At 42.0% G+C, this 12,858-nt stretch overlaps 1 protein-coding gene across 1 annotated transcript; it reads right to left on the bottom strand.

The window, feature by feature from the left end:
- Positions 1-1,108: 1,108 nt before the first annotated feature.
- atxn1l (ataxin 1-like) lies at positions 1,109-11,148 on the bottom strand. Its single transcript, XM_030124790.1, has 3 exons — positions 10,977-11,148; positions 8,583-9,763; positions 1,109-6,819 (listed from the first exon to the last, which is right to left on the bottom strand). Exons 2-3 carry the CDS (start codon positions 9,639-9,641, stop codon positions 5,359-5,361), a joined length of 2,520 nt encoding a protein of 839 aa, XP_029980650.1. The 5' UTR covers positions 9,642-9,763; positions 10,977-11,148; the 3' UTR covers positions 1,109-5,358.
- Between the last annotated feature and the right edge of the window lie 1,710 nt (positions 11,149-12,858).

The raw sequence follows: 12,858 nt of genomic DNA, 5'->3' as shown, positions 1-12,858 counted from the left end.
TCAGTGTATGGGATGGTGCATAAGCGTCCACTGTGTTGGCTGATATGGAACTAAAACAACAAAATCCATGAAAATACAAGAGAACAGCTGGAGAAGAACTGTCCACTGTAGTGACCACTATGCATGAAAGGGTTAATAAGATGATGTAATATTAATTAATGTATGTTTTACTGTTATTTTACTTTACATCCAATGTTGAAATAAAACCGTTCTGAATTCTTAATTATATTCACACCTATAATTATATATTAAGTACAGGGTTTGTACACATTTTTCAAGGTCAAATCCAAGTACTTTTCAAGCACTTTTAAGGGTCTTTTTAAAATTTTTCTACCACAGCACCTTATCACTGGGGTAAAATACATATTTACAGGAATACATATACTCATTATTTTTTTTCCCACAACAATGTACATTGTATTATGCTATAGACATCTGCAGTCATGTTTCAGAATAGCAAAAAGTTTAGAAATTAAAGAACAAAGTTTTTTCCAAAAACACAGAAGCCACTTGGCATTGTTTGGGCACACTCGCACCAAACCAAAGATTAAGATAAACATGTACCTGGAGTCTATTTGAGAGCACATGCTAATTTTCTTTTTTGACAAAGTTTTATTTTTCAAAATGTATCATCTCTCTGTAAGTAGCTTTGGCTTGACAGTTAACCTGGCAGAGTTAATATTAAATATAAATAAATCGCATCACAGTTATAATTGCAAGCACTTTTCAGACCTTGAAAACACATTACAATTCAAGCATTATTAAGGATTTCAAGCACCCGTACAAACCCTGTAAGTATAAGTATGTTAATAGTCTACCTGTGTAAGGTTCTGAAATCTGAATAAAATATACATAGGTACTTAATTTACTTCACCCCAATAACTAGAGAAACTCAAGAAAGACTACACACAAGTTGGATTATAGTTTATATTTATATTTGTATATATATATTATATTGTGTTTACTTAACAAACATGATAAATGCAATGTCTCCAAGTTAGCTGTAACAATAAAAATACAATATCTTTGTGTCCTTAAAGTACATAGAATTAAAACAGCAAAACAAAAAACAAAACCACCCTAAGTAGTTCACAGAGAGGTACAAATATACAGTACAAATCTATTTTATTCAAAAGGGTACAAATAAAAATGCAACAAAATAGAGATATTAATGCTTTGTTAAATTCAGGTAGGTGTAGGGTATTCTAAGGGAGCACTTTGGGTCGACAACTCTAAGGCTTCTGATAAAGATCAATACATATTGGTACGGCCATACGATATTAAAACTCACTATACAAAGTTCATACAACCTGGATTATACTTGAGGATTGAATGTTACATTTACATCATTGCATATATTTTGCAGATTTAGGCATAAAAAAAAAGATGCTGTTTTTTGTTTTGTTTTCAATAGTTACACGTCACATAAAAAGCAGTGTCACCTTGTGCCAAAAAAGTACAATGTCAAATCTGAAAATACAGACTTCTTTAAAACTTTAAACCGTCATCTTTCTCCTGATTTAACTCGACATCAGCAAAAACCGAAAACCGTCCCCAATTCACCGTTGCAGTTCAATACTGGATCAAACAATAGGAAGTAGTTCATACAGGGATGAGAGATCCCCACCAGCAACTTCACACAACAAACAACTAAATCACCACCAATGGAAAGCTATCAGATTTATGCAGCCCCTCCATATATTCAAACCCTCGTCTGCCTTCTGGAGACTTTAGGAGGAATCACAAAGACACCAAACACAATCCATTAAATCTAGGGATGAAAATCTATGCATCCTGTGCAACAACAAAACAGAACTGATGTGTGTGAATCTGTGTGGGAGTGTGCGTAGGTGCACAGGTAACGGACTGGCCTCCGTCGCTGCACTATCAAAGTGCAAAGACCTTCCACACCTGGACTTCCACACGTATGAAAGTGAAAATATGTAACGGAATTTATGAGGCAAAAGAGAACCCCCACCCCACCCCCCAAAAACAACATACCCTGACAGATTTCATGTCTAAACCGTCAAACATCGATATATGATTTTCTGCTCTTTAACAGGCCAACCTTGGACTCATCTGTTCCTGTACAGTCTGAAAAGGGAACACCACATCTACCAGGAACATTATTCCATTATTTCAATTCCATACATTGTACAAAGCAGAATTTAAGGCATTATCGACAAGCATCAGCAAAGCTAACTATACAAAAAAAAAAACAAAAAAAACATCTATCTACAGAAACACACTTGTGATTTCTTGTGATTTTTGTGTGCTTTACATTTGGAAACTCTTCAATTTACCAACACTGTAAAGGAGGGCATTTAGTGCAATTACTTACAGCAACAGACAGTCAGTGTTGTGAATAAAAAAAAAAAAATGACTGGACATATTTGTACTTAGTAGATGTTTGGTGCTTGCTCTAAGCAGAGGGTAAACAAAAAGGCTCATTGTAGCACAGGATGGTCTTTGTGTGAAAATGAACAGGAGGTAAAGTCACAGGTGGCACTGCTTGCACCATATAAAACCCATCAAATGCATATTGACCTAAAACACACTGCTGAAGCAGCTTGGCAACTGTGCCATTATTCATGTTGGACATACATGAGAATCTGAACGACAGACATCATTTGGCTTTTGACTGTGGCATGAGTTTACGGGTCTGTGCGTAGACTGTGTGTAATTATTAAGATGGGACCACTTATTGGAGAAAAAAAAGGAAGTAGCGAAAAAACAAAACACTGGTTTGTATTCCCATAAAACGCAAATAAAAAATCCCCATAAGCAGGCGTCAGCGGGCGTTAAATGGCTGCCCTACTGCTTCACAGAGGTGTACGTCAGACATCGAAGGGTACAACACTGAGTTTACTGCATAGAAAATGCCAAGACTGGGTGAAATGTTTCAGATATTATGTACATTGCTTAACTCATGGCAAGCTTTCAATGGTACAATGTATTCTTCGCTGATGTAAGTGGCAATTTCTTATGGAAACTATGTTCAAGTTGCTCATACAGACAGTACCAAAGGATGCGAGGATACACCTGCTGACAAAGGCTCAGGTGTACACTTGGCGAACTATGAAGAAATGTTAAGACGGAACAGACAAGAGGCTGTACGTGAACTATAGATCTGTTCCTTTGCAGCAGTGGAGGTGGCAGAAAATTGACAAACGTGCTTCAGAAATCCTTGGATATGTGCCGAACACATCCATTTACTATCCAAACCTACTACACATGACTGAAAATGAAGAAACTGGTATTGTGTGATTTGCACTTTTCAATGGGAATGTCTGTGTGAGGAATGCTGTCTGATTATAAACCTCTGAATGATTTTTTTTTTTGTTATGTGTGATCTAATTGCACTTGTTTTTAATTTCACACTTTCGGATTTTTTTTTTTTGTGACACACATTCAAAAAAAATGTGTCAAGAGGAGGAAACTGCAGCATTCGTCTTGGCTAATTTGTAAACACAGTTAAAAAAGTAAGTCAGTTTTTTTTTCTCTCTCACCACAACACCAACAATACTTCAAACATATTCCCTTCATTAAAAAAAACACATCCACTGTAATGTGATTCCTCTTACAAGGTCAGTGTGAAATCAATGAGTGACATTTTCTATGTGCAACACAAGACAATCATTAGATCCACTGGATAAAGCACATCCTAGTACAAAAGCAAAGGATCGTACAGTATACGTTAGAAAAAGAACACAGAAAACAATTTGGTACTGTTCACAAATTAACAAGAGTCTCTCAGAGATGCACTTTAGGAAATCTGTAAGATCATCAGCGAGATGAAGAAACAAAGAAAAAATTTTGCGATGATTTCAAAGAACAATAATTTTGAGAAATTATTCAAATTTTTTTTTGAAGTTTTGAGGCTAGTGCAGAAATAGAAATATAATAAATGAAAATGAACACCCAAAATAGTGCATCACCTTTAAAAGTAGGGGTTAAAAAAGGATCAAATCTCACACCTCAGATGGTCACACATCTAAAGTAGCTCATTCCTGGATAAGAGCAGAACCGCCATGAGCTGCTAAAACAACTATTGCTTTAATTTGGTAACTGAGCAGAGAGTGATTGGAGCTGAGGACAAAGAGAACGCCTTGTCACTGACCCACTTGCACACAGGCTTTCTTTCCGAGGCCAACTGCTGGACCCTTCAACCCTGGTCTCCAGGGTTGAGGCAGAAGTGACCTGCAGCCAGTGATGTGGCAGCACACTGTATCTCTGGTTCAATCCCACAGGTGGCTTTGGTCATGACCAGCCAGTGCCTCCACCGGTCTGGTCGGGGAGAGCTCTGAGGTACAGTGTCCAGAAGGAGGAGGAGGAAGGGCTTCATTCAGGATAGCAAATTACCCTTAGAACCCTTAAAAACAAGTTATGGATATTTTCACTGATCAGTCTGGAATGATAAATATTCCTAATTTTCATAGAGAACAAAGCATAAATCTAATTTGTGGCATGTACACAAACACACAGGTTAGTGACTTCAGTCCACATACAGAGGGTGTGATGCTGTGTTTTATAAGCAGGTTTCTTTTGGCATGGACACTGATTGCTGAACAGATTGATTGATTAATCACTATTCTGATTGTAAGACAAGTGGGATGCACCACACTCGATCTGGGAGAGGATCCCATTCTTTGCAGACCGGCCTCCCAAAAATAGGAGGAGGGAGGGAGGGAGGATCTCTGCTGACAGCATAGTTTTTCGACTCCTGCCAGAGAAGCATAATGTAACATACACTGACAGATAGCATCAACACAGCCAACATCTCTACAGGAGCTGCCGATGTCAGCAACTGCTCTCTATTTTTGGGTGAATGCTTTTGGAGGAAAAAAGATCTTAGGAATGGAGGCTGTGATCTTTGAAATACAAGAGAATCTGCAGAGTTGGTAACTTCACTGTGCTACAAACACATTCTTTGTAGTCCGTCGTCTTCCACAGAGAGAGTTTGGTCAAAAAGGGAAGTGACAGCGCTGTGAATGTGGTGGAAACCTCCAAGCAGATATATGACGAAGTGGCAACAATGGAGGGAGGAAGAGAAATGCAGTGTGTAAGGACTATAGTAGGCATTTCATCAGCTACATACCAAACTTTCGACTCAGCTTTTTAGGTCCCGGTCAGACCTCAGCTGGCTGGAATACACAGGCTCTTATCCAACCGAACCGCTAGAACCTTTCAGAACCAGAGACGCCAGAGGGATCTTGTTTTCTGTATTTCAGGTGTGCAAAATCTGAAATCTCAAACATTCTGAGGCTACATTCGCACTCTTTTTTTTCCTCTTTCGCTCCTCGTCACACTCATTCTTACTTGTGGTAGTCTCATCTATAGGTGCTACCATTTGTGATGCTACTTCCCTGCATTAGAGCGCCCCTCAATGGACAGTTTGACCTCCTGGGGGATGAAAGAGGGTCTTGTGGGACCAGAGGTGCTTATCTGAGGGCGTGGCCCATCATCTCCCTTCATATTGTATCTTTGGAGGCCAGGAGAGGACCAGCGCCTCTGAGAAGCACCTACAGCAGACTGCATTGCGCCCATTCCTGCCCCGAAACTGGAGCTCTCTGTGTGCAAGTGGTAGCTGCTCTGGCTCCTCGGGTGCTCTGCCGAGGCCCTACTTGGTCTACCGGTGGATTCGGTGTGCCCGATCCCGCCCAGCTGTGTTGCATCCTCCTTATCAACCACTTCTTTGTCTCCCTCCCGCTGTCTTTCTCTGTGGATACGGTCCAATCTAAAATGAGACGGGGGTCGTAACTGCTGAGGCGCGGGGGGCCCCATGAGCTGGTGCCCGGGTCCAGACGCAGCATTGCTTTTGGTCAAAGTCCTGGAGAGATTCTGCTGTTGCTGCTGCTGTGAATGATGATGTTGTGGTTGTTTCTGCTGCTGAGGCTGAAGTTGCTGCGTCTGCTGCTGGAGGGTGATGGACACGCAAACATCTCCTACTTGCAGATGATGACAGGATAAGCCATAGAGCTGGGCCGTGCGCTCGGGGCTGCAGGATGACCAGCCCTGGCCAAAAACAAAAAAGGGATGTTCTGGGGGCACGTCGATGGTCACTTTGCTTTGCTGCTCCCCGACAGTGAAGTGAAGTGAAACGAGCCCGGGTCTCTGCTGGCTGGCACGGATGTCCACCACCATACTGGAGTCGATCTTAAGCCCTCCACTCACCTCGGCGCTCCTCACAAAGTCCTGAGTCTGCAGGTCCTCCACACGTTTCAGCTCCCCCGTTGCCAGCTGGATAATAGCCCCCTTCATGAAGTGTGATGGGTTACAGGGGGCAGGGGCCGGAGTCGGGGCGAGGCTTGAAGCTAAGGCCTGAGTCATGTCTGCTATAGGCTGGACTGGAGGCTGCTGAGGAACCTGCTGCTGTTGTGCTGTGCTCGGCTCCCCCACAGCCCTTTCAGGGAGGCACACTCTGGCTGAAGGAACAGAGGCTTTAAAGCTGGGGTTAGGCGAGGCCACAGCGGTGGAGCCATGGCTGGCTGAGGAATCATTCGCCTGTCCTGGGTAGTGTTGCTGTGATGGTTGGGACTGATGCTGAGTGTGATACTCAAAGGGAATAAGGACTGGTTGCCCGTTGGCTAACATTACAGCGTGGCCCGGTTGACCTGTTTGCTGCTGGATGCTGGACACTCTGGAGTCGCTGTAACTCGCAGGCTGGCCTGTGTATGCATTTCGGCCAGAAGTAACACCTGTGTTCTCTCCATGGACATCTCTGGCTCTCTGGTTTCCCTGTGAGAGGTTCAATGGGGCAAAGGAGACCTCCTTTCGCCCAGCACCAGTGGGCGCCAGACGACCAACCACCTGCTGCACCTAAGGGTTAAAAAAAAACAAAACATACAGATTAATCAGATTATTTAAATTTGGCTCAAACACAACAGGCATCTCAGTGTACTCCCAAATCAGCGAGAATCACACCACCAAATTATAAAATATCTGCAACTCAGTAACTCACTCATTTAACTACACACTCCAACAGACTGCACCACACAATATGTAACAATGCTCAACATGCCTTGCTATTTAACAGACCTAAATCTCATTAATTTATTTATCCATACAATGGTGGATCTACCTACCGGCGCCCTTGGCGCTGTACACCCTGTTTGAAAATCTGCAGAAAAAAAAATGACTTAATCGGGATTCAAACCCCGGCCACCTGAGTCATAGTCCGAGACTTTACCTAGTGAGCTATACACTAAAAGTGACACATCATGTCACTGCTATTTGATTATCTTACTTCTTTTAGGGATGCGACATTCATGCCTGTGGGTGGTGCTTGGGTGCTAATTTTTGCACCCCAAGGCTCTCCTACCTCTTGTATTGAAGGAGGGGGAGGGTCTACTGCGCACACGCTATTTTTCACTAGCATTTATATGGTAAGGGGAGTTAAATCTGAAATAGACTAAAGTCTACTAATCATGAACAGAAAACTGTCTATTCAAGCAGCATTTGGGTCTGCATGAAAAACAGACAGGCCGCCACAGAAGTAAATGATGCATTATACAGTTGGAACTATATAAATGAATGGCATTTACCACAAAACACAGCCAATGATTGAGTGAATCACACAAACTTGTCAAACATAGGCCTATATCTAACTGGTTTGTGGAGATACATTTAACTACATTTCCTGGCTGTTGGACATGTGTCCTGCAAATTGTGTTTTGCTCGAAAGATTGTCAAGTATTCTACAAGCACACACACATTTTCTGTCTGAAATACTAGTAGGCCTACTACCAAGTAGAAAAAACTTGTACTACTACATCTAAGCCTCAGGGTTAATTCAGATTAAAGTGTATAATGTGTTGTGAAATATGACCGTAATGCATAGTATGTTCTGTAAACAAAGCAAGCAGTCTTACTGAGCAGGAATATGACAATTCAGAGAAGGATATCACATATGTATGTATATATACATAGCGTACCCCCCCACCCCTTTCCATTTTTTTCTGGATCTGCCACTGCCATATGACAACTATAAAAAGGTAACAAGAAGCAATGCAACACATGTCTAAAACGTGTCAAATCAGGATGTGGGCATGATGGAGACTTTTTGGGAGGTCAGGAACAAAATGTAAACTAGATTTACTAATTGATACTGTATCTTTCCTTGAAAAATGCTACATGCTTCTTTATTTTAAACTACTTTTATGTGAACAACATAGAGCTATCCAGTAAGATTATTCTTGTAAGATAGGGATTGGTTTTTGTCCCCAAGCACAGTCTTGATTTATCTTTGATCTATCGTCAATTACATTTTTAAGAGCTTTTTTCTCAAAGATGATGACCAGCACAAGCAAACAAAATAAAAAGAAGTGTAGGCAGTTCAGACCTATCATAAATTACACTGTCTGGCAGAAGGTCACAGCAAACAAAGGGAGGAAGTTAACTGTAAGTTTAAAAGAAACTGTGAGCTGTTGAGAAAAATACACAACAAACACAAAGCATCTAAATACAGTCCACAGAATCATCTACATATTTACAAAACTAGTTTAGATCCAGATTATTGTTGTGAACACACAAATTAAGATGGTAAGTTAACTTGCATTAGGATGCCATCAGCAACATCTTACCTCCAGGTCGCTGTCTGGAGTGCTTCGTTGGCCTGGAGAGCTCCTCTCTTCCATCCTTTGGCTCTGTAGGTTTCTGTCCTGGCTGTGTTCCTGTGCAGCAGAGCTGGATGTTGCCGGGGGCAGATGTGCATTTCTGGCAGAGTAGGCCATGTCTGGTAAAACCTCCCTAGCTCCATGATCTTTATCTCCTCCATTCATCTCTGGTTCATTCTCTTGTTGGGCACTATGGGGGTCTCTGGTAGCAGCCCTGGCGCCCTGAGGGTGGTAGAAAACTGGTATTCCTCGAGAGCTGAGCTCTGTTGCAGGCAAAACACCTATAGTACCAAGATGCTGCTGGGCAGCTTGCTCTGAAGGCAGCATCAGTGGGACACCACTAGATGCTGCAACTTTGGCAAAGGTATGAGCAGCTACCTGGGCCTGGGGAGGTGGGGAAACAACACCTTCCTGTATCACAGGTGGGTATGGAACAAGGTGGGACACTGCATGGGGTTGAGGGATGGAGCCTGAAGGAGAGATTAAGGAGCTTGGGACAAAGCCAGGGGGCAGAGCATAAGGTACTGCATATGGGGAGGTAACAAACTGAAGAGAAGAATGAGGGATCTGGGCATAACCAAGGGGAGGAGGATAGGGAAGGCCTGGATGCTGCAGGAGAGGAGAGTGGACCGTGTAGGCTGGAGAGATGTGGCTTAACACTGGGTGAAGACTGGTGGGTGAATAGGTAACAGATGGAACAGCCACCTTATAGAGCATACTGTACTGGTCTACGGGCACTGCTGGTATGCCATCAGAACTATCCATACCATAATGAAGCCCTGCCTGAGCTCGCAGCCACTCCCCAGATTGAGCCCCTCCCTGAGTGTCACTATTTGCTGGAGAGTTCTGGATAGAAACGACTTCATCCTCTCCAATACCACTACCACCTCCAGTGCCAACTCCTCCTCCTCCTCCTCCTGCAGCACCACCTCCCCCTGTCCCTCCAGCACCACTGCTGTTACTAACTGGGAGGTCCCTCTTCTTAGGAGGCAGGCACTCCTGGTTGCGCTCCTGAGCTGGTTTCATTGCAATCCTCTGATCAAGAGAGAAGCTTTACTGCACTGCAAAGGAACAGAAACTTGCAAGCCAGTCAGCTGGCACAGGAACCAGTTCTGAAATCACTGGCTGACCCTCGACTGCCACTTCACCTAAAAAACAGAAGACATAAACAAGATTTCGAAAAATTCAAATTCAATTTCAAATTACTCTGAAGCTGTAAAAAGCATCTTATTAGAGTATTAACCATACCATTTGTACCTTAATTGGCATCAAAATGTATGTATAGCCACAGAGCATAGGTCGTATTACCACAGTTGAGACTCAGTTTGACTCGGCACATGTTTAATTGACTTGCTAAGTGACAGATGATTGGCTTCAATAATCCATAATGTAAATAAACAATTATTGGAATTGTATGTCTCTTTCACTGTATGCCATGTAAAGTCACGTTTACTGTACACTTCAAAAACTGCCAATATAATAATAACATAAGCTTTACTTTGTATTGAAATACCAACTCAGCTGGTAACAAACTATAATTTTCAGTCTTAGCTAAATTTTTTAGTTAATTAGTAAAGAACATTTAAAAACACAAAACAGATTATATGAGAATAGCAAAAGCCACCACATAGAAAAATTGACATTTATGTTAAAGAAGAAAGTTCCCAATCAGACATTTTCCAATTGTTGCATGAATTATGTTTTTTAAATTATTAAAAATAAAATCGTGCTGGTAACTATCACTTCAGACTCCAAACAAAGTTAAAGTTGTAATGTAAAAGCCACCCTGACCAGGAACGTGCAAACCTGAACCAGATTGATCCAACAGACATTTCTACCGTTTTATTCTGACAGAATTAAGCTAAAAGTCTTTGATCCAGATTGTATAAGTGTCCTAGTTTCACTCAACACGGTAATCCTCTCAGAAACCTCTTGCAGAATCTCCCTGCCGAGTCCTGAAGTTAGTGATCTCTGCCAGATATCGTCACACTTCACTTTGGAGTAAACTCTGTTTAGCGTGAGCTACTGCCATACTTGTCAGTAGTTAGCTAGATAACTGGAGTCAATATTTTCCCGAAATCACAAATGAGTGACGGCGTGACATTCCGTATACGAACACTAAAAGAGTGTTGGTTTTGTTGGCAGCTAAGATACGCGAGGCCAGTTGTTTATCTCTGTAATTTATCACTGGGCACAAGCCCAGAGGGTTAGCCTAGCTAGCCACTCATGCTAGCACAGCTACAACTAGCTACAAGAACTGAGTCCAGTCCTGATCGACTTGCATCTGCTTACAACTAAAATGGCAATGCGCATAAACGTCTGCAACGCGTGTCTTTGTTTTATCTTCTTCTGTACACCTACCTCCAAATGTCATCGCGAACAGGTTTTGCTTCATAAAAAAGTTGATATGCTGAGGGACAATCGAAGAAATCAAGGCTAAGGAGTCGAGCCCATTTCGAAGGCCACCAGAGGCGCTCTTCAATGACGTCATTACGTTTATTCAATTTCCTGTTTTTTTCCAAGATACGCAAAAATGTCAGAGCTCCCTGAAGAAGTGGCACATTATCATCCACTTTTAATTATACAACTCATCATGGAGAAGTCGAACTATTATACAAATATAACATTAAACAAGGTGTCGTTAATAAAACATCAAATATCTCTTTTCTGAGAAGATCATAGCTTTAAAATAGAGCAACAATCAGAAGGAAAGGCCTGGAATCAAGGTTTAAGAAAATATATCAGTAAAAAGACGAAACCACACAAATGGACAATAACCATGGGGGTATAGTTCCGTTTTATACAGCAGGGGGAGCTGGAGCACTATGCAGGGAATAGAAATATTATGAGACACTTTTGTTTTCATTTGTAACTTTATCCAAAATACTACTGCTCAGAGGCATGCGCACAATAATATGCATCGCTGTAGTGGTGCTAAGTATTCATATTAGTTTTAGACAGTTATCACAGACAGACTCAGACAGGCACAGTGGGCCTTACCTCAGCGGACTCAGCCAATGAGGAAATGGAAGGTACAGATGGAGAACCTGCATCATTATCATTGGGGGGCCAGCCCGCAGTTCCAGCGGTGCTGTGGAACCCGGTTGTTTTTGTATGGATTTTATTATTCTTCGCCTTATTTTTGTTCTCCCGCTGATAAAACTGGTACCGCAGCCTAAAGCATACATGGTAGAGCGGTGCAATTTGGAGGGTTGGTCCAGACCCCTGCGCGGAACTGAGACGCAAAAAATTGTATATGTCCACCAGCAGGGGGCGGTATAACTAAAGATAATGCATTTTGGTCTATAACTCCTACACCGTATGTCACACAGTCAAAAACCTCATATCCTCAGATTCCCTGAATAGGGCTGAATCCCATGGGCTAGGTCAGGCAGATTTGGAGGACGGCTTTTTTTCTGGCAAAATTGCGAAAACTGAAAAACCTACTTTTTCAAACTCCTACTTGGGATTTTATCCGATCTGCATGAATCTTGGCATGTACGCTCTTCTCAAAGACATGATACTAAGTTATCAAAAGAATTTTGTTCGGTCAAAAAATGTGAAAATTAATAATGTATACTTTTCTGTAGCTAGCTAAAAATGATAACTATTACATATCTCGGACAAATTAAATGCTATCAACACCAAATGTTAGATACTTTGTTGGTATGTTACTCAGAGGGTATGAGCTGAATTTGGTGAATGTTGGCCTCTAGGGGACGCCTCAAATATGGAAAATTTATATCTCTTAAACAGCTTCACCGATTTCAATGCAATTTGGTGGGTATGATGTGGGGTCACTCCTGAGACCAGCTGTAAAGTTTAGTAATGATTGGTCAACGTGGGCGTAATTTATCACAACAAATCCCAGTCTCCACACATTCCTCCTTCCACTCTACTGGTGCATTTGTCCCATTCCAGTGAATACAGCGGCTCAGACGGTGGCATACAACTACAACTGTAAAACCTTATGAACAGGGGCCCAGCCTCCACCAGCTCAGCCCAAGACCATTGTCCTTCGGGACGACTTCGTGGGCTCCGTGGGGCCTGGGGGCCGATCCTGGGAGGGGAGGCTTGGCCCCGTTCATAACATGCTGCAGTTTTGAGTTCTATTTATGTTAGGTTTTTTACAGATTTTGTTGGTTTAAACCAGAAAAGTACATTCCAACATAGCATCACAGTCTCTCATTTGTAAACTCATTTAACTTTTTTTTTTTTTTTTAATCTCTAGTGTGATCAATCT

This window comes from Sphaeramia orbicularis, chromosome 3, assembly GCF_902148855.1.
Source record: "Sphaeramia orbicularis chromosome 3, fSphaOr1.1, whole genome shotgun sequence".
Taxonomy (NCBI): Eukaryota; Metazoa; Chordata; class Actinopteri; order Kurtiformes; family Apogonidae; genus Sphaeramia; species Sphaeramia orbicularis.
The sequence above is the reverse complement of the archived record's forward strand: the minus strand, read 5'-3'. Positions and strand labels throughout refer to the sequence as shown.